Consider the following 23,747-nt stretch of genomic DNA (forward strand, 5'->3'; position numbering starts at 1 on the left):
CTGTGCTTAAATGAGGTGGCCACTAGATGTCATTCCTTTTTCACACAAACGGAGGCTAAAGAAGTATTTACCTGGCAGAATGAGGTCCCGTGTCCCCGTCCCCCCACCCAAACACTAGCAAGTTGGGGCACACGCACTGCTGTGGTGAGAAGTCCCGTGGCCAGAGAGACACAAAGCTCTGCAGACCAGCTGCTAGAAAATTTTCAAGACAGGACAATCCCATGCTGGCAGGAGAAAGAACCACATGGCCCAAGACTTGTATCAGATTTTTACGGCTCTTTGCAACCGTATGTATCCCCCTCAAGGAGATATTTAACGACAACTGTACACTACCAAGCTCAGTGTATTCACTGGGACATGTGCTGCTGTTAAACCCACCCTGCATTTGCTGGGGCAGCAACACGCTGCAGGTTGGCACCCAGATCTGAAAACACCTCAGGTGCCTGTTTTCATCTGACACAGGAGGAATTCAGTGCCTGCCTTTTTCCAAGAGTCTAGGTCCAAGTCCCTTCAACAGAAAACGCTGGCACTGCTCAGGAGCTGAGCACATCACAGGCGTGAGCCCGGGGCCTGGTGGCGATGGGAAGGATGGACCCATGGCTCCATGCCAGCTATGGAGCCGATCTGGGTCTGCGGTGGCATCAGTTGGGCTCAGCATGACTTCCTTGAGTTCTGCTACGTATTTGTGGTTTGTAAGGGTATAACTAAGGGGAACCTTTGGTACTACATTAATAAATATCTGCAGACCCTTTAAGGTGGAATGAAAATTCAGAATAATATCAATAATAAAAACATTCCCCAAAGTGACTTGAGTACAATGCAGTTAAGACTTTCTGTGTTTGTAAAAATTTGGTATCAGTTTAAGATCCATCACTTACTGCTCCTTGTTGACACTCATATGAATATGGACAGTGGATACACCATGATTTCTCATTTATTAGCATGTAGACCTTTGTACGGCTCTGTGGTTTCTAAAATTACTACACACATTTCAGGTGCTCTATAGAAAAGAAGGCCAGAAAGAACCAGACCCCATCATTGCACCTTCCAACTCTTCATTATTACCTTAACCAGCTCTAAAAAATTTGTAATTTGCCATCTCTTTATTTCTCCCCTTGTCCCCCAGTAATAGCAACTTCGAGCACGTAAGAACAGAATAGAGAAATACTGTGCTAATATGAGGAAGATCTTTAACTGATTAAAACCAGATGTACTGAAGAATGTCCACACGTTTACTGCCAGCACACACAAATACATCTGTTAGAGCTATCAGTGAAATACAAATTTTACTGGATACTTGTTACCATTTAGAGTATTTACTGCTTCCTTGAAATCATAGCCCAGCTACTAAACACAAAATATCTCTTAGTGCTCAGGATTTCACTCATAAGCAATAATAACTCTGATATGTCTACAGCCAATTGCTGTGAAACAACTGTATCCTCTTTGGTGCAATCAGACATAGTCTGTTTGCCACATTAGATCAGCTCCCTCAGCACCTCAGTGAAATTGGTCGCCAAATAGTGTTGCTGGTTCATGAATCATTCCTCTTTGCCTTTTCCCCGTTTTTCCTCCTTTCCCCCCCCACGAAAGTCTTTATTCCACGGTTATCTATCAAGTTCCTCCTGTCTGCCAAACCAGCTAAGAAAGACGACGGATATAAACATCCATGAATTACAAACACGTTGTGTGTCCATGCATCACTGTGCTGATGTATTGATACTTACAGTGCTGGTAGTGAATTCGGGTGGGTTGTCATTCACATCTGTCACCGTAATGATCGCTGTTGCCGTGTTTGAGAGACCATAGTTCAGATTTCCTTCCATATCCGTGGCTTGAACAATGACTATATACTGCTGAACTTTCTGGAAGAAAAAAAAAAATCGGAAAGGAAAAACATGAGAAAGAAAAATGCATCCTGTAAAACACCTTGGTTTATTTTCTGTATGCAAGCGCAATTCTTAAGTAGACTGAAGAAGTTAATTGGATTCAAAATGTTAGCAAAAAAGGACGGATAAAATTATCTATCGTGTTTTTGTAGGGATTTTTGCATAGATTGGTGGATATCACCTGTTTCATGGGAAAATAAAAATCCTATGGCCAAGATTCCTTGGTTGAAATAGACATTTTTGTTAATTTTAAAGCATTTTCGGCAACATTAATTTCTGTCTTCTGAAAACCAGTAAAAATTTTGTTAATGTGTTTTCATTGAAAACATCACGAATAACATTATATCCCTCAAACTGACAGCAACATTGCCTGGCGTCTCTCCAGCTCATTCTGCTCACACAGTTCCATGCCCACAAAGCATTTTGATACTTAAAATACTCTCCATGTTTCAATCCTTAACACAATCTTGGTAAAAAAGGAGAATTTAAGTCCAGTATGAAAAAAAAATATTCAATGCAATAAACAGAAGTTCAGTGGAACTGATTTAAATTCCCGGGCACCCCAAACAACACGGCTCTTGAAGAAAAAGCCTCACAGAGCCAGCCATAAAAATCCTACATTAAAGTTCTTCTAAAAGACGCTGTATGTCATTGCAACTGGAAAATAAACCTGAGTAAAATAGGAGAGGGCATCTGACCTTGCAGGTGCGTACATCTCCTTGGGATTCTTCTTTACTTAGGAATATCTGCCTGCACTGAGAAAAGCCTCCTCGTCTTTAAAACTGGCCTCAACAATAACTTTTCATTTGGCTCTGCAGAATTCGCTGTGGGTGTCTCCATGTGCCATACGCAGGGCGCACGGAACACACTCCCGGCACGGAGAACCAGGGGGATGCAGCCCCAGCGTGACCCAGGGCACAGCTGAACCTTACGCCCCGTTCCTCAAGGATTAAGGTGTCATTACAGGTCAGAGCCAGGACACAAGGACTGAGCAGCTCTAAGGGGGCATCCCAAGGGTGTGAAAACCCAATGGAAGAACAATGTTACGCAGGAAAAGCTTTTTGCAAAGCCAAGGGGAGGGACTTCACTGTGCAGAGACCTGCTGCATGCTGGACGGCTCCTGCTCTCCGCACAGCTCCAGTACTCAGGGGCTGCTCCTTTCCTGTACTGATGTACAGGCATGTGTAAAATGTCACATATCCACTGCAATTTCAAGGGGCAAGAATTAGGTTATTCGGGCCTCTCTATTACTATATAAACATTCCTGAAGTGCTGTAACTGGGTTCATTCTTTACCTCCTCTGATTGCTAGAATAACAGAGATCTGAATTTTAGCTTTATCATGATTCCAGGATTTTTAATTGACAGATATTAACCTGCTGAATTGACAAGACATCACACAGGAATCCATCAGCAACCTGCAACTGAGATGTATTATGGAAATGCACGTTCCTTGTCTCTTGCTACTTTGTAAAATAAAACATGATGGAGAAATGCTGTTAGCCTGTGATTCTCCTCATGCAAAAAGGTGCTGTTCATTACTCCATTTCTAAAGCACTGGGTAAACTGTAAGGCTGAAATGTCCTTATTAGTGAATGTAATTTCTATTTCATATGTAGCTTTTCGTTCTGTATTCTCTCTTACAGACAACTTGGGAGGCTGACAGAAGCATTCTGTAACAGACCAAATACTTGTGAGCCAAATTAAGTTTAAATCACAGAAGGGGGAGGAAGATTATTTTAAAAACTAGTGGCCATCAGACTCCACGTAAATTAGAAAAGCAGGTTGGAGGCCCACATGAAGAGACTCCATTTCAACAGTGCATATAAATGGCAAAGCCACCTCTAATGTTCCTCACTGCAGTCAGATGGAGACACGTAATTCACAGCATTTCCGATTTGATGGCAGAGCTGTCGCACGTTATTGTAAAAGCTTCAGTGCTTCGGCAGCGACTGCAAGAGAAAAAAATGTTCCTGCCTTTCCATCAGCCGAGAGGGCAATAAACCAGCCTCCATCGGCGTGGGTGGTTCTTTCTGAACTCGGTGGTTTTCCATTTTAGCCCGTCGGCAGACTGACCCCTGCACAGCTGCTGGGCTCCCCGCTCCCAGTCCCAGTGTGCCCGCTGGGACGCCGGCAGCAGTGTACCTCCAGCCAGGGCACAGCCAAGGCAGCGCCCGTTCTGCGTCAAAAGCAATTCTGAAAGTCATGCCACCATGATGCCAACTTTTATCTGAACTCCAAGAACGAACTGCAGACCTTGGGTAAGGTCACATTCTGCCTGCACAGCATCTGTTGATACCAGGACCCAGCCTGCACACCTCCCACCGCCTTCAGCTCCTTTCTAGCTTGCTTTAATCACTCCTTAATCCAAAGCTTCCCCTGGAAAAGTGAATCCTCTTGTACAAGAAGGGGTAAGGGGCTAGAAAGTCTCATTTAAAAGTGCTGTTAACTTTGTCATTTTACTGCTTATTAAATTACACATACTCTGATGACACACGCATGTGTGTATGTGTACTCACAGACCATGTCTTATTAATCTCAGGTTTACAATAAAATTTTTTGATTTAACAAAGCGCCTTTCACTGAGCATCGTGCTACCGTGTTAATAAAACCCTCCATATAAATTCAGAACACTAAATTAAAGAAATTTAAAAGAAAGATTATATCAATCAGATAATACAATGCCAAAAATGAAAATACCCAGAATTTATTCATGTACAAATGTACCGGCCACAAAAAGCTGGTGCGTAAGGATGGGAAGAAGGGAAGGATAGCAGAGGAGCACTGCACATGTGCAAACAAGCACAGGGAGTCCAAGCCTAGTGAGAAAACGTGAGGGATTATAGCAGATCTCGAATGGCTGGAGCGATCAGGTAGGTTCGTTACAGGAACGCGCACGTTTGAGATGGGAGCTATAGCAGGATGCCAGAGGCAGCTGCAGCAATCGGGGACACGCGAGAGGTGAGATGCTGGTGGAAACCTAAGGGACATCACCAAAGTCACGCTGGTTTCCACCAGCTGAAGACCTAACTACAACGTTCAGAGCAGAAGTCCAATTTGACAAGGAGAATGGCCTCGGCTTGTACGTAAAGTTGTATAAAACTCAAAGGCGTGCAAATCATAGAATGGAATCGTAGCAACATTTAGGTTGGAAAAGACCATTAAGATGATGGAGTCCAATGGTAAACCCAGCCCTGCCAAGCCCACCCAGTGGAAGCAGTCTGAGACTGGTCAAACCTTTAGGCACTTTTGTCATCCACATCCAGTTCCACCCAAAAGGCTCCCGTGTGGGCACGAGGCTGGTGCTTTTAGTTTATAACCAATTCCCTCTCCAGTGAGATTGGCCCCAACAGATAACAAATTACTGATTTTTTGTTTTTCTGTAGCTAACCTTTTTGCTTTTGTGCATTAAGCTGATTTTATTGAACTATTCAATCAATTTCAATTTCAACATGTCCTTCCAATTTGTCACAACATCTCCAGGGGCATCTTCATTTGTTGTCCTAATATTATTATTGTTACGACTATTAAAAAAACAGGCAGCCCCATGCCCCCAAGCACAAGAGACATTTTCTTGATGGCATTTTGATCATACAGAATAATTCTCATATTCTCTTTTTTTATAACAATGACATTTTAAATAGCACAGGACAGAAACTACAGCATAGGGGTAAGACAAAATGGTCCTAACCCAGAGAAATGTAAGAGTTACTCTGTGTTTGCTCTGATGGTGATGCTGTGGAACTAAAGAAATGAGCCTCTGCCCTGAGGGATGTAGACGAAAGACCCAGCCTTGGTGAAGTCCCTGGGAGGTCCAGTGGCCAGTATTTTTAATAAATCTAACAAATCTTCATGCTGAGGGAAAATAAATGTGCTGCTTCTATCTAAGCCAAGGAAAAAAAAAACCCTCATCTTGATAAGTGCAAAGCTTTTAGTCTGACCCAAAAACTAAGAAGGGCTTTTGAAGGAACAAATCATGAAGGAAAGAATAATTAAAGGAACTGTGGAAGATCTAATCTGTCTGCTCTTCTGTCAATCATCTGATACAGTGCCACAAAGAAATACATCAACTACATTCCAGAAGATGGGAATCAGTTGAAGAAACTGGTTAAGCTGGTCAATGGCAAGTTGATCAAGGGCTTGGTTAAAAAACAGCAGTGCCTTGTACGGGAAGAAGTAACAGCTTGGAAGAAGGGGAACCTGACAAATAAATAACAGAAACAAGATGTGATTTAATAGTACAACATATAAGATAATGCGGCAAGGGACCAATAACAAAACTTTTCTGGAAGCTTTTGCACATGAGCAAGGAGGACAGGTACCATGTCCCACCAGCTCCCTGCCACTCAGCAAAGCACAAGCACTGCTGGCAAATGCATCGTGTGCAGTATTAGCACCGCACACACGGCAGTATCAATTCCTCATGTCAAGCGCTGAGGGCTCATTGCGATGCTGTGCACAATCCCGGTCCCTTGTACTCACTGTGGAGCTACCCAGATCCGACCAGGTGCCGGCAGTGAAGAGCCCATTCATCGGAGGAGAGCCTAGGAGAGCTTGGCTTGTTTAGTCTAGAAAATGAAGGCTGATAGCAGATATGATTGCTGTCTATAAATACATCAGGAGGATAAACACTAGGAAGGCAAAGGAACAATTTAAACTAAAGGACAATGTTGACACAAAAACAAATGGGTATAAAGTGGCCATGAATAAATTTAGGCTAGAAATTAGTAGTTCTTTCACCACTAAAGGAGTGAGGTGCTGGAGCAATCTAATGCAGGGTCTAGGGAGCAAAAACGTTAAAAAGAATACAGTAAATTGTGGAAAGAATCCTTCTGGTCTAGGTAGAAATTATGACAAATCGAGCTAAAGCAGAAATCAGATCTTCCAGAATTTTCTGTGTACAAACAAATCTTTAGGAAGAAAAGGAATAAAACCCCATTCAGTTCAAATACTGCCGTACATTTGTGTGAAAATGGTTTCAGGCTTAACACCAGCCGGTTCCATCGGCACAGGCAAAGGAACAGCTAGGTGCCTGCGCTGCTTCGGCTGGGGCAGAGTCACCGTCCTTCGCAGCAGCTACGCGGGGGCCACGTTTGGGATCTGCGCTGGAAGCCGCGTTGGTAACGGGGGGATGTTTCCACTGTCCCGGAGCAGGGCTGGCGCAGAGCCGAGGGGCTGGGGGGCACACGGAGCCGGCAGGGGACACGGCCCCAGTGACCAAAGGGACATTCCATAGCGTGTGGCGCCGTGCTCAGCGTACAAACGGGGGGAAGGAGGAGGACGGGGGGCACGCTGGGAGCGATGGCGTTTGTCTTCCCAAGTCCCCGTGGCGCGGGAGCCCGGCTGCCCTGGGGGTGCTGAGCCCCTCCTGCCGTGGGACGTGGGGAACAAATGCCGTGTCTTGCTCTGCTGGTGCACGGCTTCGGCTTCACCTCCCCAGCTGCCCTTGGCTCAGCCACGGGTTGTGTCACTCCTGCGCTCCTGACCGTCCCCCCCATCCCCGGGGGGAGCGAGCGAGCGGCTGCGGGGGGCTGAGCTGCCGCCGGGGCGAAACCGTGACAGTGTCCCAAGCAAAATGACAGTTATTGCCAAGTGGCTCTCTCCATCATGACGGTACAAAAGACACGGTCTCAAATGCCTGGCCGAGCTGAGCACAGTCTTGCCGAGACAGGTTATAAACAAAAAGTAAATTATATTCAGAAAGAGAATCTAAAAGAAAGAAGTATTTTAAAATGAACTCCTAGTAATGAAGTGCTATCTGTGATCCCAATTTTCAAATGCGCATGCATAGTATTTTTAGGAATATGGCTATTCCTGGTTTACACATGGCATTACTATAAATCACACACAAGCTGGGTAACTGCATACACCAAAGTCCAGAAATTGGTAATTATGTGATTATATTAATCTATATTTTGGACAAAGGGTTTGCAAAATTAGGACCTACATTTCCAAAGACCTGTACAAATATTGCCCAATTAATTACTACTTCCTGAGAAATGTATGACTAGCTAATTTTAGCATCATGTCTGGTAAAGCAAATAAGGTTACCAGGATGTTGCTGTAGGATATATTGAGTAGGAATCTACTGGTAAAGGAGATAGAAAATCTAAATCTTATTTCCTCCCGTGGCTACCCTCACACCTTCTTTATACTTACGTGTTTTTCTGTCGCCCCTTACTTTTGCAGTACCAATGAGAAGAATATGGGATGCTCTTCTGGCTCGTTTTCTAAATAATTTTCTTACATGCTAGTGAAGTTTTGATGTTCACTTTTTTTGGTATAAGCTAGTTGATGGTAACACACCAGTAATAAATACTGTACCAAAGCCAGGAAAGCCAATTTGAAAACAAATAAACAAACTCCTCACAAAACCACACTTGACTCTAGTAGAAATACTTTCGTAACTAGCCGTCATTTAAGCAAAACTCACAGGCAGACTTTTTAAAGCGTTTATCCCTTAATACTCCCTACTTAGCCACAGTTAAACGTGAACACGGGTTTCCAGAAGAAAGCCCTGATCTGGGAGCTCAGTGAAGAAGGCAGCTTTCACCAAGCAACCAGAGCACCCGACATCTTTCACAGCTCCCCCCTAGAGAGGGTGGTGGTTGTGAGTGAGCTTCATCTGTGTGCCAGAGTCGAGCAGAGTCTTTGATATAACTTGACCTTTTCATTTCTTACATATAGCGCAGCGTCATGTCATGTGTGCAGCATTCTCGGCAGACATCAAACCCTGAGTCCATGCATCTTAATACACAAGCTGCTGCTTTCTGAGCTAAGGAGATGCAGTTTTGCTCCATCTCAACCATGCAGAACAGGACCAGGCACTATCAGAGGTGTTCACGCTCCTGCTAGGACAGGGCTATAACAAGGGAGGTGACCCCGTTTTTAAAACGAACAGGGCTGCTTACTCAGTGCTGCACAGCCATGAACAGACGGGTTCATTCTGTCCATTGGCTTTTCCTCCAGCATGGCATGGTGTTCCCCGTCCACGAGCATCTGGCATATTTGATGTTATGAGCTACCTGTGACTGCAGAGCTCCCAAGCAGGGGCAGCGCCTCAGTCACTGCATCTAGCAACGTGCAGCCTACTCTCCCCCAAACAGTGGTGTGTTAATTAAACTGGTTTTCTTCCTTAATGAAGGTGTTGATGTGAAACACCCTGGCCTCTGACATGCAGGTCAGACCCTGTGAATCCCTGCTACCATCTGACCAAACCTGCCTGTCATTCAGATATCGATAAATGCCTCTGGCTCAGGAAAAGCCTTGGTGCCACCACCCACAGCTCTCCACATCGCACGTCATGGCACGCTCCCACCTCTCCTGCGCCATTAAAACCAGCACTGCAGTGCTGCCCAGCTGCTCGCTGTCACCACGTTTCAGCCTGGTGGCATTGCACGGAGAGCTGGAGGGAGATTTTCACACGCGGGGGAGATTTTCCTCTGCTGTTCTCCCAGGGAGAAGCAACGCCTGTGCCGGGGGCCATCCCCGGCTCCCACCGACGTCACACTTAACCGGAGTTTAAAGAAGAGGCAGGGAGGGGATGACTCCTCGTGCTAACCCTCCAGACGGCAGAGGATTCTGTAACTCAGAAAGAAGGAAAATATTCATCCAGGATCCGCTCCAATGAGCCCTCCTACTGCGCGCCCTGACTCACCGGCCGCAGCCCCGGCGGCTGTTCCACAAATCCTCAGAAACCAGCCCAGCACGTGCCCATTTTTCCTAAGGCAAATAAAGCTTCAGAGGCCAGAAGCCAACATCAGGATTTTCATTTGGCACCGCACCCATATTGCCAACCAGCCTTTCATAGCTTCCACCTGGCAGCCTGATTAACAACCAGCAATTCAACTTTTTGTTTAACACTTTCCCTCTCAGCACCTGAGACCTGTAACCTGTGGGGTCTCACACCTTATACCACTGATCTTTTTCCCTCTTAAGCTACTGCACTTTAAGATCATATTTTAAGGTGTTGCAATTTACATGTTTTAACCCATTTGGAGCAGCAGCCGCCACCGGCTCTTGCAGCCTCTCCCAGGGTGGGTGCTGAGTCTCCCACGCGGGTGTAAATGGGACCTGCTCCAGCCTAGCAGCTATTTTCTCTTCTGTGTGGCTGCTTCTGAAAGCAAAACAGCTTCTGGTGGTGGGTATGACACCCAGCAATAGAGAACTGAGTTTTCATATGAAAGCATGAGGAAGTACTTTAAAAGTTACCTGAAAGAAAGCCAGTATGATCTTTTTATCACAGAGAGGTTATAAAATCAAAGAATGCCAGAAAGCCTTTCAGGAGTCAACTCTGTTTGGCCTTTTAGTAGCGCGAGACCAAATAGTTCAGTGGCTGTTGCCCCTGGCTGCTTTTTTTTTGTGTTAATCAGACAGCGAGAGTGGTGAGAGTGGAAACCTTTCCAAAGGACACTCGGTACAGCAGTTGTACCCAAAGCCTTCCAGCATCCTGGCTGCACCTCCCCGCAGCCTCTGTGACACGAGATACGTGAACCAAGCGGAATTGCTCACCCACCCCATCCCACTGTGAGAGGCAGGATTTCGCGGAACAGCCAGCTTCGGCAGCAGAGTTATTGACTAAGAATCTCATCTCAGAAAGCGATCTGCTAGTTGTCAGGGATACAAAGGGAAGCTTAGAAATATAAACTCCGAACACTAAAAAGCCCCAAAACAAAACCAGAACAATCGCCCCTCCCCAGCAGGCAGATAACTGAACATGGCACCAAAGACCAGGGATCCTGGTGGATCATTTTCATGATTTCTTAATGCCTGCCACTAGCAACACTGCGCAGAGGAAGGGCTGTACTAAACAGGAACAGAGATGCTTTTGAGTGCGATACGCTGCAACCACACTCACCTGATATAGACACAGTCTGTTATTTTTTTCTTTTTTTGAGTGAGTTTTATTCCTGAAGGATCAAACACTGAGCCTGGGCTATGAAGGTTTTTAAAAAACATCCAAGCTGAAACCCCGCTGCGGTGGAACACATGAGGAATATCAGTGCAGCAGCTTCTGCCCCAGGAAAGGGACCTACTGGGAAATACACCCACCACAACGGCCAGCTGGCCCGAATGCATCTTGCAGAGGGTTTGCTACGCTCTGGCCACCACCTATGGCAACAGCATGTTTTGAAGTATGCTGTATACAAGGTTAGTAACGAGGCAGGGTCTATTTAACCTTGTACTTGTTCTAGATTGAGTTGCATAGGGTGGGGATTAGAGGTCACAGCATTTTTAATCTGATATCGGAGCACAGGCATTTGTCAAAACTTGAATGCAGTTGCTTAAAAACCGTCAAAGTTCCCCCAAAATGTAAACCGTACCTCTATATTTAAGATGGTGACAGTGTTTCCCAGTTTTGGGAAGTATTACAACATGAACATAACATTTGTTGAAATTTTTGGGGGATTTTTTTGTCTGAGCCATGACAAATACAACACCAAGCCTGGAGCAAACAGAAATTAAGGACTGGCCTGTTTTCAGAAGATAAGTATGAAAAGAACACCATCACCAAATACAGGCCAGCCTTGTGTAGCATTTCTTTTCCATTCTTAAATTGTTTTATGTACTGATGCTGCCACTGAGGGACCTAATAGATTTCCGTGACTCAAGGAGTCCCACGGAGGCGCTTGGTTTGCGCACAGTCTATTGGAGCTATTCAGGCGCTCTGGACTGACTTCAAAATTATGATCAGATTTATGATCAGAAGCTCCATTGTAACAGTATCTCTGTCCTTGGATAGTATCGACTTCCCTGTTTAGAAAGACTGTCAGTTAATGAGCTTCTCATATGGTTCTCTCATTTAATGCCAAAATTAGACTCACAGAATCATTAGAAATGGGTTACATGTCACTCTTCAGTGATCCAAACTACAGATCAGACGTAAGCTCAGAAGGAAGCAGGAGAGAAATAAGGAAAATGAATTACATGCTTCTGATGGTCAGCACTGATAGTCATGCAAGGGGGGTGGCAGTGAGATGGTATGAGCTACAAATAAATTTCATTAAAAAAAGAGACATGACGAATATCTTGGATAATGTATTTTGATTCTGACTACAGCCACTGAATCGGTGCCAAACCAGAGTAGGTTGTGATTAAGGCTGCAGCTTGGAAGACCTGGGTTTCTTTTGCATTTTCCCAAACACTCCCCAGGTGACCTTTAGTAGGTCACTTCATTTTTCCATGCCTCAAAGAAATTGAAAATAACACTTCAAAATGAAATTAAACCGCTTTCTTATCTCACAGTGATATCGTGAGAATAAAAAACCATTAGTTTGCTGAAGCAAAATGATGAGGAGGACAGCAGAAGTACCCATCTCCAGCACCCTTCCTTCTGGTGGCAACTGCAGTGGGTACCGGCACAGAAGCTGGCGTTCTGCACCTCAGCAGAAGCATGAAGCAACTCAGATCCAGCAGATGCTGCTTGCAACGACCGTCAATATTTTGCAGGCTTTATGACCCAGAGATCCAGGTCATCTTGCAAAGCACTCAGGAGGAGACCTGAGGAGTAAGCCTTCTAAATTTGGGCTGAGGCAATTTTTGCAAAACCATGAAATTACATTCGACTTCTCCTGGCCAGGAAGAGATGAGCAATAGTTCAATGTCTAGGTGGTCACATGGCAACTGTTGCTGCTGAGCGATGCCCTTTGGTAAATCTGCCAGCATTAAATTGATGCTGCTTCCAGGTTGTGTCTGCCACTTTCTGACAAAAGGAGTGAGTATTGAGAGATGGAAAAAATCCAAAAACCCCTGGCAGACCACAGAGACGGGGAAGTAAACAACAATCAGAGAAACTTTTTTTTTTTTAAATAAAAAAAATGACCTTCTTTGGACTGGTGCAAACCAAATTCTTCCTGTAGCGTGTAACTTCTTGGTGATTACCCAGAGGCCAGGCTTTAGGATAAAAAAAAATCCTAGTTATGTCCATTGCACTCTTATAATCCACAAAACCTTTGCTGTCAAATGCTGCCAGAGCAATTTAATAAACAGGGAGAATGCCTTAATGTATTCTGAAACCTGAAAACCACCCATCATTAGCCCCACATGCTGTTTTCCTACTTTCTCTGCTTTAAGCCATTTAGCTGTTACAGCTGCTTTTCTTGTAACTCTGACTTCTGTTTTTATCAGCCTGATTTGTTTTCTGGTATATCTCACTTGATTAAAAAGAGGAAGAAAAGCCTTTCACAATTCAAGTAAAACTGCCTTCTTCTTTCAGCTCTGTCAGGATGGAAGCTTGAAAAAGATCATCAAGCAGATCAGTGTAGGTGAATAAATATTCATAATATTGCTCATTATTTATACTCGCTCTTATTTCTGCAGACAGGCTTGAAATTCCACGCTCATGACACTGCTGCTATAGTCAGACCTTTTTGTTCTTAGGAACATGAGGTTTTCTAAATCCTCTCAATGCAGCAATTAAAAAAATAAAATCAATGTAATATATTCAACATAATACATTCAAACCATTTCCTCTAATCCTATACATATACACGTCGTGTGTGCAACACAAGGATCCTGGAATTTAAAATTAATGTCAGTCAGCAGCTCAACACAGGTCTTGGGAATCCATATGGTAGGTATGGTCTGGATAAAATAAACTCATCTGGTGTCATTTGTTATTCATTGCTGAGAATTATTTTAAGAAAATAGCTTGCCTAAGTCCTTGCAAGCTGCGTATCATATATGCCTTCACTGTGTATCATATATGCCTTCACCATTACAAATTGAAGGAACATCCAAACAGTGAAGGAACACGTTATATTAGGAAAAACAGCTGATTTAATTAAATTTGGCAGAATGAAAGGTTAGTGGAAAACAGTCAAATAACTGAGAAGAGATTAATGCAAGATGTTCCCTATTGTCTTTCGCTTAAGAGCTGTTTTACCCAGTATGGGTAGGGTCATGTCGTGTCGATTCGCTGAGAGAATGTGATTGACAGAATTCTTGGAAAAGAAACTCGGTTTGGTTTTGAAGTCGGAAATACGAATGGGGGCTTCTGTCAAAACCAGCTCTGCCTGCAAATGGCTGTTTCCCTGGCTTTAAGAGGGCTACACGCTTCCCAGCGCTGTAGATGAACACTCCAGACATGATCCGCTGGCCAGGTTAAGTCAGCGCAGACCCAGCTGGAAGACCCCGCACTTAAAAGCCGTCATGGGTACTACGCCTTGTTGGTACTACGCCAATCACTAATGTTGGGTCTACAGGATCAGCGCCAGGGATCGAGCAATGTAGGGGGGGCAGCAAAAAGTCCTGCCTACCTCCTCCGTCGCTCTCCTCTGCAAACTCTGACCCCCAACGCCGTGGAAGTTTGCCAACCATTTTGTTTCAGCAGCAACTGTAGAGTTGCTTCGCATGGCACAGACCCAGCCCCTGCTCTGACTGCCACGTGGATGACACCTGAGCTAACCTGCAAGCCTTGCTTGTTACGGAAAAGTCATTTTTATGGGAAAACACATGCAAAGGAAAAGGTCTTCAGTGCTGTGGGAAAAGTAAGCAAAAGCTTATCCTGTGCACGAAGGATTTCAAGCTAGCTGGAAATTCTGACCCACAACATGAAACAAAGACATTTGAATATGAACCATCTTTTCCATTTGATATCGTTAGCTTTGTGTATATTTATAATGCCAAAGAGATAACACACAAGACAAAAATATGCTGTTGATTAAACACCTGATTGTTGTACTGCGCCTTGGTGTAGAAGAAGGGATACAATTCAGCCTGAATCTGATGGAACAAACACTGAGGTCCAGAGCAAAATGCAGTAATGAAGTTTGTGATCACTTACTAATGCAACACAGCTACAGTCACTTAGATGGTGCAAACCACCCACTGAACAAGATCTGGGATTAACCGAGGACAAAATGCCATACTCAGAATGAGGCATCTTGGTTATTTTCTTAGAAGCCAATGATCCTAATCTTTATATGTAGATGTACTAGATAAATACAAAAGAAAGCTTTTTTTATTAAACACTGTATTAATGCATTTGAGTGAAGTAAGGAATGGGTTATTATGTGTATTCTTATAAAAGGAAGCCCCCCAAAACAAAGAAACATTTGCAGAAAGCAGTCTTAATAGCGCAGAGCTTCCCGTGGAGCTTACTGATGGCTCTGAGCGCTCACTGCTCTCCGGGGTACAACATTTGGGGAATGAGAAACAGATCCCAGGAAAATATTGATTGCTATACTGAGCAGACATAGGTTTACAATGGAAAGCAGCTGCAGGGCATTTGGGCAAACTCACTTTTGGTCATGTCTGCATCTTTTGGGTTCAGTTGTGCCCAGAGGCTCAGCAGATGAACACTGCAATGAGGGCTGAAACCCAGCCGCTGGTGGCTCGGAGGCTTTGCAGATGTCTTCTGAAGGATGCAACGCCAGCTCTACAGGAGCCCAGCTTCAGCAGGACTTCACCACCCTCCAGGGTAGGTGTTTTCTGCTTTGGAGAGCGAAGACCTGTACAACTCAATATCCTGCCTGCTCAGAAGGTTTCAGACAAGAGATAAAATGGGAAGTGAGGAACAGGAACGAACAGCTTCATGATAAACTGAAAAACTGCTGATAAACTAAATGACTGAGAAGCCGGGCTGGCAGAGTGCCACTGGAAGAATTCGCTGTGATGAGCAGGGATGTTTTCCTTCCCATACTGGGCCTGTCAGCCTTAATCAGATCTCCGTTAGCAGAGTCACTGTATGTCCAGGTGAGACTACAAAGACAGCAATCATTATCATCCAGGAAACAAACTGCTCAGTGGCAGTGGCAGGAGGGGAAGGGCTGGTCAGAAGAGATCTTTAAAAAGCGCTCCAGAAGAAGTGTACTGATAGACAAAGTGTGAAATCTAAATGCTGCGTTTATTAATTGGAAAGAGCAGGGAGTCGACCAAGAAGGATTTTTGATAATCCTGAAACGTCCCAGCTGTACAGGGAGACCTTTGCCAGGGTAACATGGGCCCTTTCTTGTGTCCGTATGTAAAATGAGGATTGAGCGGTAGCCACAAGCCATTTCAATAATTGAAGGCAGAATTTAATTTTCTCAGATCAGGGCCTTAATCAAGCAGCATTTAATTTCTATGTTTTTTGTCATCTAAGGAATGCATGGCATCTCTGCAAGTGTCAAAGGCCTTTAAGTGACCAGGAGCAGGTTCCATCTTATGGCAGGGGAAATTTTATAAAGGACTCAGCACTGTAGAGACCCCCTTGAAAACCTCCCAGGTTCTTGTAATACGGAATTAACTTCACATTGCCACAAGGTATGAAAGAGGAATTTGCCAGCCATCTTTACGTAATGAAATGCAATTCCTATGGTTATAAAATTGGAAGAATGTAGCAGTTTCTTGGCTATTAGCTGCAAGAGGGACTTTCAGCATTTCAGTTCTCTCCATTCTGGCTACGTTTCCTCTAAAAAACATTTACGTATGGAAGTGCTGAATTTCATATGAGAAGCAAAATGACCCTGAATTTAGTAGCCTACATTATAAACTACTCAAAAGTAACAGGCTGAAATGAAAAATTGCAAAGCATAATTCTGACAAGATAATTAATCCTTGTTAACCCATGACCCGATCATATACGATGCTGCTCTGACGAGCTTACTGATATGCTATAAATAATGCCAGCATATTTTATTTTCTTTGTAGGCATAAATATTGACAAACTCGTACTCATTAAGCTTCTGTGAGCTGGGAATTATCCCCATTTCTCAAATGGGGAACAGGCAGAGGAATTAAGACTATTTTTTCAGAGGCATTCATCAGTATGGGGAGTCTAGAGATGCTGAATAGTTGTAAGCCTTCTTTCTGCGCAGAAGTAAAGCTGCATTGATCATATCCATACTGCACCAGTACCCATAGGTGCACCAGTTTCCTGAGCAGAATTACAGCAGAAAGAAACTTTTTGCCACTGTAACTAGATTGACCGTATGTTTTGGGCAGCAATTCATCGTTTTATGCTCAGTGACAGAACTAGCCCAGCAAGATGTACTGCAGATTAAAGATATAGGTACATAAAATAATTATTCTGAGACAAGCTGGGGTATGGATTTACAATGCCTTAGTCCCTCCACGGGATCTGTTTCCATGCTCCTCTTCATCCACTGTAACCCTGGGGCATCTTATCCCGCTTCAGGCTACATTGTGCTAGCTGCAATTTGTTGAGGCCACGTTAGCTGCAAAGAGGTTTAGGTTGGATATTAGGAAAAATTTCTTCAGGGAAAGGGTGGCCCAGCACTGGGACAGGCTGCCCAGGGACGTGGTGGCATCACCATCCCTGGGGGGGTTAAAGGACACGTAGATGTGGCGCTCAGGGACGTGGGTTAGTGGTGGGCTTGGCGGCGCCGGGTTAACGGTTGGGCTCGGTGATCTTTTCCAACCTAAACCATTCTGTGACTCTATGATTGTCCTTATTCTAGTGTTGATACTTTCTGACAATTAGAAAAAAGTATGTCGTGGCATGAAGAATCCCTCAAAACTAAGTATTTTGGCTTTGGTTGTGATGTAGAATTCACGTGAAACCATCTCAGCTGTCTGTGGCCTCATGCTCTATAATCTCAGCTCCCTGTGACTGGGGACACACGGGAAACATCCCCAGAAGTGCACCAGCATTTTCTTCAAAATCCAATTTAACATCTTGCCCCTGCAGCAGATTTAGAAGGGGCTGATGAGATTCTAAGTTTAATACTCTCATAAATAGTGGTGAGACGTGTACTTTTGCAAAAGAAAGTACCTATCCTACTCCTACAGCAGTATATAATGTGAAACTTCTGTAAGGCTTCTCACCTCAGGTTCTGGAGGTGGTGCACAAACTTACACCAAGTAAATGTTATAGATGTGTTGCTTCCTCCACTTCTCAGACAAAACTGCTGTGAAAGTAGAAGGACTAGAAGCTGATGTACCTCACTGCAAGCAAGAAGCAAGGCTGTAAAACCAGGCTCCGTGTGGACCTGGTGGGACCATGCTCTTCAGGCAGCACGTGAAGGGATTTGGGACTCTGGTCCTTGGTCTCTCCTAAGAAGCTGGAGGCTGTGATAAGTATGGGTCAAGATTTTTTTGAGATAGATTAACTCCTTGTGAGGAATAAGGCGAGATCATGAAATGTATTTAATTTTATCCTAAGTTGCGCTCATGTTTGTGTCCCAGAGGTGAAAAGGTTTTATCTCACTAACTGCAGTGTTTACCTCACTGAGGGTTAATGGGAGCTCTATGGATTTTTTATTTCTCTTTTCTTGTAGCAAATGTCAGAACAGTCCAGGTTGAGAAACGTATTAGCTGACAGCAGAAACAAAGTGCTAACTCAAATCAGCTGCAACAGGTCCTTACTTTGAGTCTTTAAGGTCTCTACCTACACCGTTAGCCCACGGAGCCATTGATTTAGAGGGCAGACCTTGCCCCACACAAAGTCAGCACTGTCCCTTGGAGGGGGTATGAGTGAAAACCACAACGCACATCCCTGGCATCCCAGTTTCACCACTCCATTTGAAACAGAAAAGACTGTCCTGGGCTGGCAGCTCACTGCGGTCTAAACACTAGAAGGTGGACACCCACGGGAGGAGGAATCCTGCAGGCACTGCTGCGCTGAGGCGCCGGGGGGGTGGCATGCGGCGAGCAGGCTGGAGGGGGGGCACGAAGGGGGTGAGATGGGTGCGGGAGCATCTCTGCGGAGGTTCTCTCATTTGCTTTATCGCACACATAAAAAAATTCACACTGGCCACGCTCCAGCAGCATGCAACAGATGCGGATTCAGGGTTTTATGGCTTTGCTCCTGGAGTGGCAGGCAGGTTTGGGAGGGTCTGTACGTTTGCCTGATGTTATTTTTCAGCTTCTTTTTCAAGTGGAAGGGGACATTCAACCCCAGGACCCGGTGCTGCTCCCTGGGGCTGTGCGCGCAGCACGTGACAGAATTGGGCCTCAGTATTTTTATAAAAGGGAAAAAAGCAAACAAACAAAATCAACAGATGGAAATCCTCAGATGGAAGGGGACATATTGGTTATTTAAAGAGCTTCTAAGGTCTAATGGAAAATTTCAAGAAGCCTTCCTTTTAGAACTAGCAGAGGTTTATTTAGCCCATATTTTCTGTTCGTTTTCAATCATTTTTCATAGCAAAAAACATTTGCTACCAGTGCTCATTCCTAGCATCTTCAATTGTGTATTCCTCAGCATTACTCTGGTTGCCACGGAGACAACTGAGATGCCACAAACAACATAAAGCTCTTCTAGTGCAGAAGCAGTGCACCGACAAGAGAAACATCCCTCGGAAACATGAAATCTTGCAGTGCTTGTATACAGGGCATGGAAAACGCGTGAGAGCTACAGGACATAGAATGTGCTGGACCCTGAGTCTGGGTGAAGTGTTTCCCCAGAGCTGCTTCCCTGCTGCCAGCTGCTTCTCAAGCTGCACAAAAGCCATGAACCGTACTACTCTAGACCTGATGCCAAAGAACATTTTCTACCTGGATTTGAATAATGTGAATATATTAATTAAAGTTGATAATGGCTGATAATGATTTCCATCAGCAGTAGAACGTTGCTATATTTATCATTATCTATGAGATTCCCATACCTAATGGTAATTTATATAGAGAAGACTTGAAGTAATGTCACTTGCCATCTTAACAACTTTTCTGGTAACACCTTTAAAGTCACAGATCATTGTTTTCTCAGACGACGAGTCCATTTCTCAGTATGTGAAGGAAAGCAAAGAGAGGAGATCAAAACCTCCAGGTTTTGCTTCGAGCAGCCTGCCCTTGAAAAGGAGCTGATTTTGAGACTGGCCACAACACTGGCAAAAATCTGAGAACAATTTAGCATTAGTATTTACTATGGACGCTACTTTGCAGAACTCTGATGTAGTTCATGGACAGAAGTAGGGCTTAAAGTAAAGGGAGATGGGGAGAGCGAGAACTGAAACTCCGTGCCTTGGTCCTTCCTAAAATGCATCAGAAGACACCTCTGAGACTGGGGAACGGCACCCCAGCTTCTCTGGCCTGAGCAGCACTGGCCCCAGTGGTTTAGGGCTGGCAGTCCCCACAGCCACCCCTTGGACGTCAGGGTAGGACCATCTCTCCTGAGGCTGTGCGCAGGGGTCCTTCAAAATGGAAGCTTTGGCAGCAAGAAGTAGGAAACGTCTTGCAAAAGCCAGAGAGGAGGCAGCAGGAAGGAGGCTGGAAGATGCCTTCTGGGACACAGCTCTGGGGCTGGAAGGGTGGGCAAGGATGGCCCTGCCGTCATGGGGGAGAGGAGGGGATGACCAGATCCCAGCTATGGAAGCAGCCAAATCCTTGTGGTGGATCACAAAGGTCTATGACCCAGTGGGCCAGAGTTCATGGGACTGCCTTGGTACTCTCTCAATCTGGAAGTAGGAAGCATTTCTCCTGCTGCTGCTGTGCCTGGGCTCAGTGGGGCTTCTGGTGGGAGAGCCACTTCGAGAAGAAAAATTAAGGAGTCAGACACTGAACATCAGCCAGTGACTGTGCTTTCATGGCAGTATAATCTAAAACCAGCTAAATTATATCTGACTACAAAAGCAGGGTTTTTTTTGATACCGGGTCACTGGATGTAGACATGCAGCTGAAAATTCTAGGAAAAAAAATGAAAATAGCATTTCCTATGAAGTAGGTCTTAGTGATACAAAATTTATAAAATATGAACTCATAAAATATGCAAAACAGATTCACTTTTAGCAAGTATGGACAAAACTCAAAACCATCAGTTACTGACAAACAGAGGTAAAACCAGTTTGCAAAATAAAATAGGAAAAAACCCATCTGGGAACCTCAAAATCTCTCAAAGCTGATGACATAACTGCTCTTGGTTTCAGCAGACCTAGACTCAAAGCGAGAACAACAGGAATCTTCTTAAATATTTGTTGTTAAGGTAAATCTAAAATGATTGTCTAGCACAATGTTAATTACATTGTACAGCAATCAAAACAGAGACGCTGTGTCTAATGAATCCCTACTCTCACCTTTGGAACAGAACTGGAGTGTCTTGTTCACCTCCTTATTAGCCCATAAATATTCTAATTAGGAAGCAACTCCAGATGAATAGGATTAGCAATAAGGACATTTTAGACTAGGTACACAAGAGATACTCAAAACTCTCATGTCTTATCTAAGGCTCTCCTGACATTTATAATCATGTAGAAACGCTAAATTTACATAGCTCTGCCTAATTAGACATGGTTGCAATTATGTTTGTGGGCTTCCTTTTTTTCCTGCCCAAGTGTAACTTACACTGTCAAAACAGGAAGCAGGAACTGAATAGAAGCTCAGCAAGAAATAAAAGTATTTTCTGCTATTTATTTTGTGCTGGTTTTAATTTGAAATTCATATTTCAAGCCATTTTTTTTAGATCACAAGCAAGCACTGGCTGTTATGGATCCAAGTCCAGATCACTGCTGCTTTAGATGTAAAAATGTGCTTTTTTTAGCTCAGCAGCATCTGAAGAGCAGGCACTAAAACAGACCAAACCCTGCGAAAGGTGACACATGGTTTGCCTGTAGTAGGTGGGTCGCTCCTGCTCTTGATGAGAGCATGAAACGAAGAAACTGGCTTCTTCTGAGGACTGTGAGCTCCCTGAAATTCTCACCCTGCCGATGTATTTTGCTGTCTGCCCTGTCATTTCAGTCCCTCTCCCCAGCCTGAAAGAGCCTAAGCCTGACATTTCTGAAGTAATTCTGTGTTTGCCTTCCTTGGCCTTCAGGAAGATGATGAGGAGCAGGTAATCCATCAAGCTATATTTTCTGTGCAGCAAATGCTGGCATTATTGGGCAGGGGTTTGATAAATGGTGTGTATGTTATAACTGAATTTCAATATATTGTCTTTGATGTCTATAATCACAGATAGAGTTCTTTCACCTTAGCTCAAACATAAATCAAAGTAAGTGATACGCACTCAATTCAACACGCTTACACATTTCTGTTTCAGAAGTAAACCATAATCATGGAAACACATCTGTGTCGGCAGCCTTCACCTGCACGGAGCTCAGGCTGCAGCCAAGGTAGGTGGAGATGGCCATACATATGTATAAACTCTCGGGACTGGGGTATTAGGAAATGCCCAAGGCAAACAGACACAAATCCATTTTATTGACTGCTGAAGCTCTAATTCTCTCCACTCCCAAACACTTTGTTTATTAGAAAAGCAGCATCTATTTGACTCCCATGTCATGTTTCACACTCCATGCAAATGATGGCAGCAGAGTTGCAGAGCCCTCGGAAGCCAGGCTTCCTGGTGGCAAAGGTCAGTGGCACAGCAGGACTGAAGAAAACCTTCTTAATAAAGGTTCATGAGGAATGAGAGAACAACCGAAGAACGGTATTGGAAATCTTCTGTTTACAGCTTCACTGCTTGCAATGTGGGAGAGGTGGAGAAACAGCAGTTCTGCTCGTGCAGGTTTGTAAAAGCCAAAACGAATCAATCAAGAAACCAAGTAACTTCCTTCTAGCAAACTAAAGAAAACCAGATCACGCGCAAAGTGGCTCACCTGAGCACCCTCAGACTGTTCCATGCACAACCCAGACCAGTAACGTCCATCAAGTCTAGGGTGAACCCAAAACCAGCTGAAACCCAAAGCCAGCTGAAGCCCAGCTGCAGCCTTCCAAGGACTTTTTCACTCGGGCTCCAGCGAGTTATGATGAGCTGGCATGAACTGAGTGCAATGGTGTGCTCCCAAAAGGACATAACCGGTGTGTTTTCTTTGGCTAGGACATCAGCTGCATGCCCGCTTTCTTATCAAGCTTTCTGATCAGGAGTTGTATCAGACAAGATAGCTGGATCTGACAGTTTCCGAAGACAGCCCAAGAAGTTGAAACAAAATCAATAACCATACAAACACCACTCCCATCCTCTGCTCTGCTATATTTAAGATGAATCAATATGCATAAACGGCTAGCGCCAGGCACATCTGCACTAGTCTAGCTCATAATCAACTTTGTCTTGTCTCAGCTTAATATAATTTTCCACCATATTAGCAGTCTTTATGATATCCTGTCTTTTCAAATAGACCTAATTCAGAATCACTACATAGTTCAATTGGATTATTTGAGTTGCACACAGACCCACACGTGCTCACACACACACACACACAAATCCGCTCTTCGGTGACAGCCTCTCCTCACTCCGCTGCGGCTGGGATTATAGCCATGTTTAAAGTGTTTGCAAGGAGGTGACACGCGAGGCCAGAGCTAGCTTTTACCAATATCTCTGGCAGAAAAATTTATGTGTGTGTGTATACGTACACCTAACAGACTGGGAAAAGAAATGAACAAACTTATCAAGTACCATGCTGAAGCATCCATTAAAAACTGCACACACTTTTAATGACTTGGGTGAGGGTTGCTGTTGCATAAATTTATTTAACGTTAATGTCCCTAGTTTGCTGTAAATTTCACACTGTGAAATTACCAGGGCAATTCTAATGGAGCTGAAGCCTCCAGCTGCACTCTATGATAAAGGAGGAAATAATTATGAATTCCTCTGGGAAGCCAAAGAAAGTCAAAGATCTCCTTCGAAACTGCTCCCAGATGAGCTGCTCATCAGCAAGCTCAGGAGGTGCAGAGCCACTCTCCAGCGCCAGGGGAAGCAGAACGAGCAGGACGCTTGTGCTGACGACGACTCCGCCATCAACTGACATTTAATTTGAAAGGATTGAAAGCTGGTGTCTGCAACAGCTTCTGCCAAGAAATGTATGAACAGTCAAGACAGAGCATGGAAGTGGTTTTATGTTCCAAGTTAGGATGATACTGTGTAATTTTACATCTAATCACCTAGTGTGAGACATAACCACCAAATACAGAGCTCCAAGAGCTCGTGCCTGAAGCTCTGACAGATGCCCGCATCATGAGAGGATGCTGAACTAGACGGGTTCTT

General features: G+C 44.3%; 1 protein-coding gene across 2 annotated transcripts in view; it reads right to left on the reverse strand.

The window, feature by feature from the left end:
- Nucleotides 1-23,747, reverse strand: part of CDH4 (cadherin 4) — a 462,845-nt gene that overhangs the window by 41,939 nt on the left and 397,159 nt on the right. For both annotated transcript variants that reach the window (XM_055814001.1, XM_055814000.1), the window contains one exon: nt 1,728-1,865. In XM_055814001.1, the coding sequence (XP_055669976.1) occupies nt 1,728-1,865 (138 nt within the window). The remainder of the gene's footprint in view (nt 1-1,727; nt 1,866-23,747) is intronic.

This window comes from Falco peregrinus, chromosome 9 (assembly GCF_023634155.1).
Source record: "Falco peregrinus isolate bFalPer1 chromosome 9, bFalPer1.pri, whole genome shotgun sequence".
Lineage (NCBI taxonomy): Eukaryota > Metazoa > Chordata > Aves > Falconiformes > Falconidae > Falco > Falco peregrinus.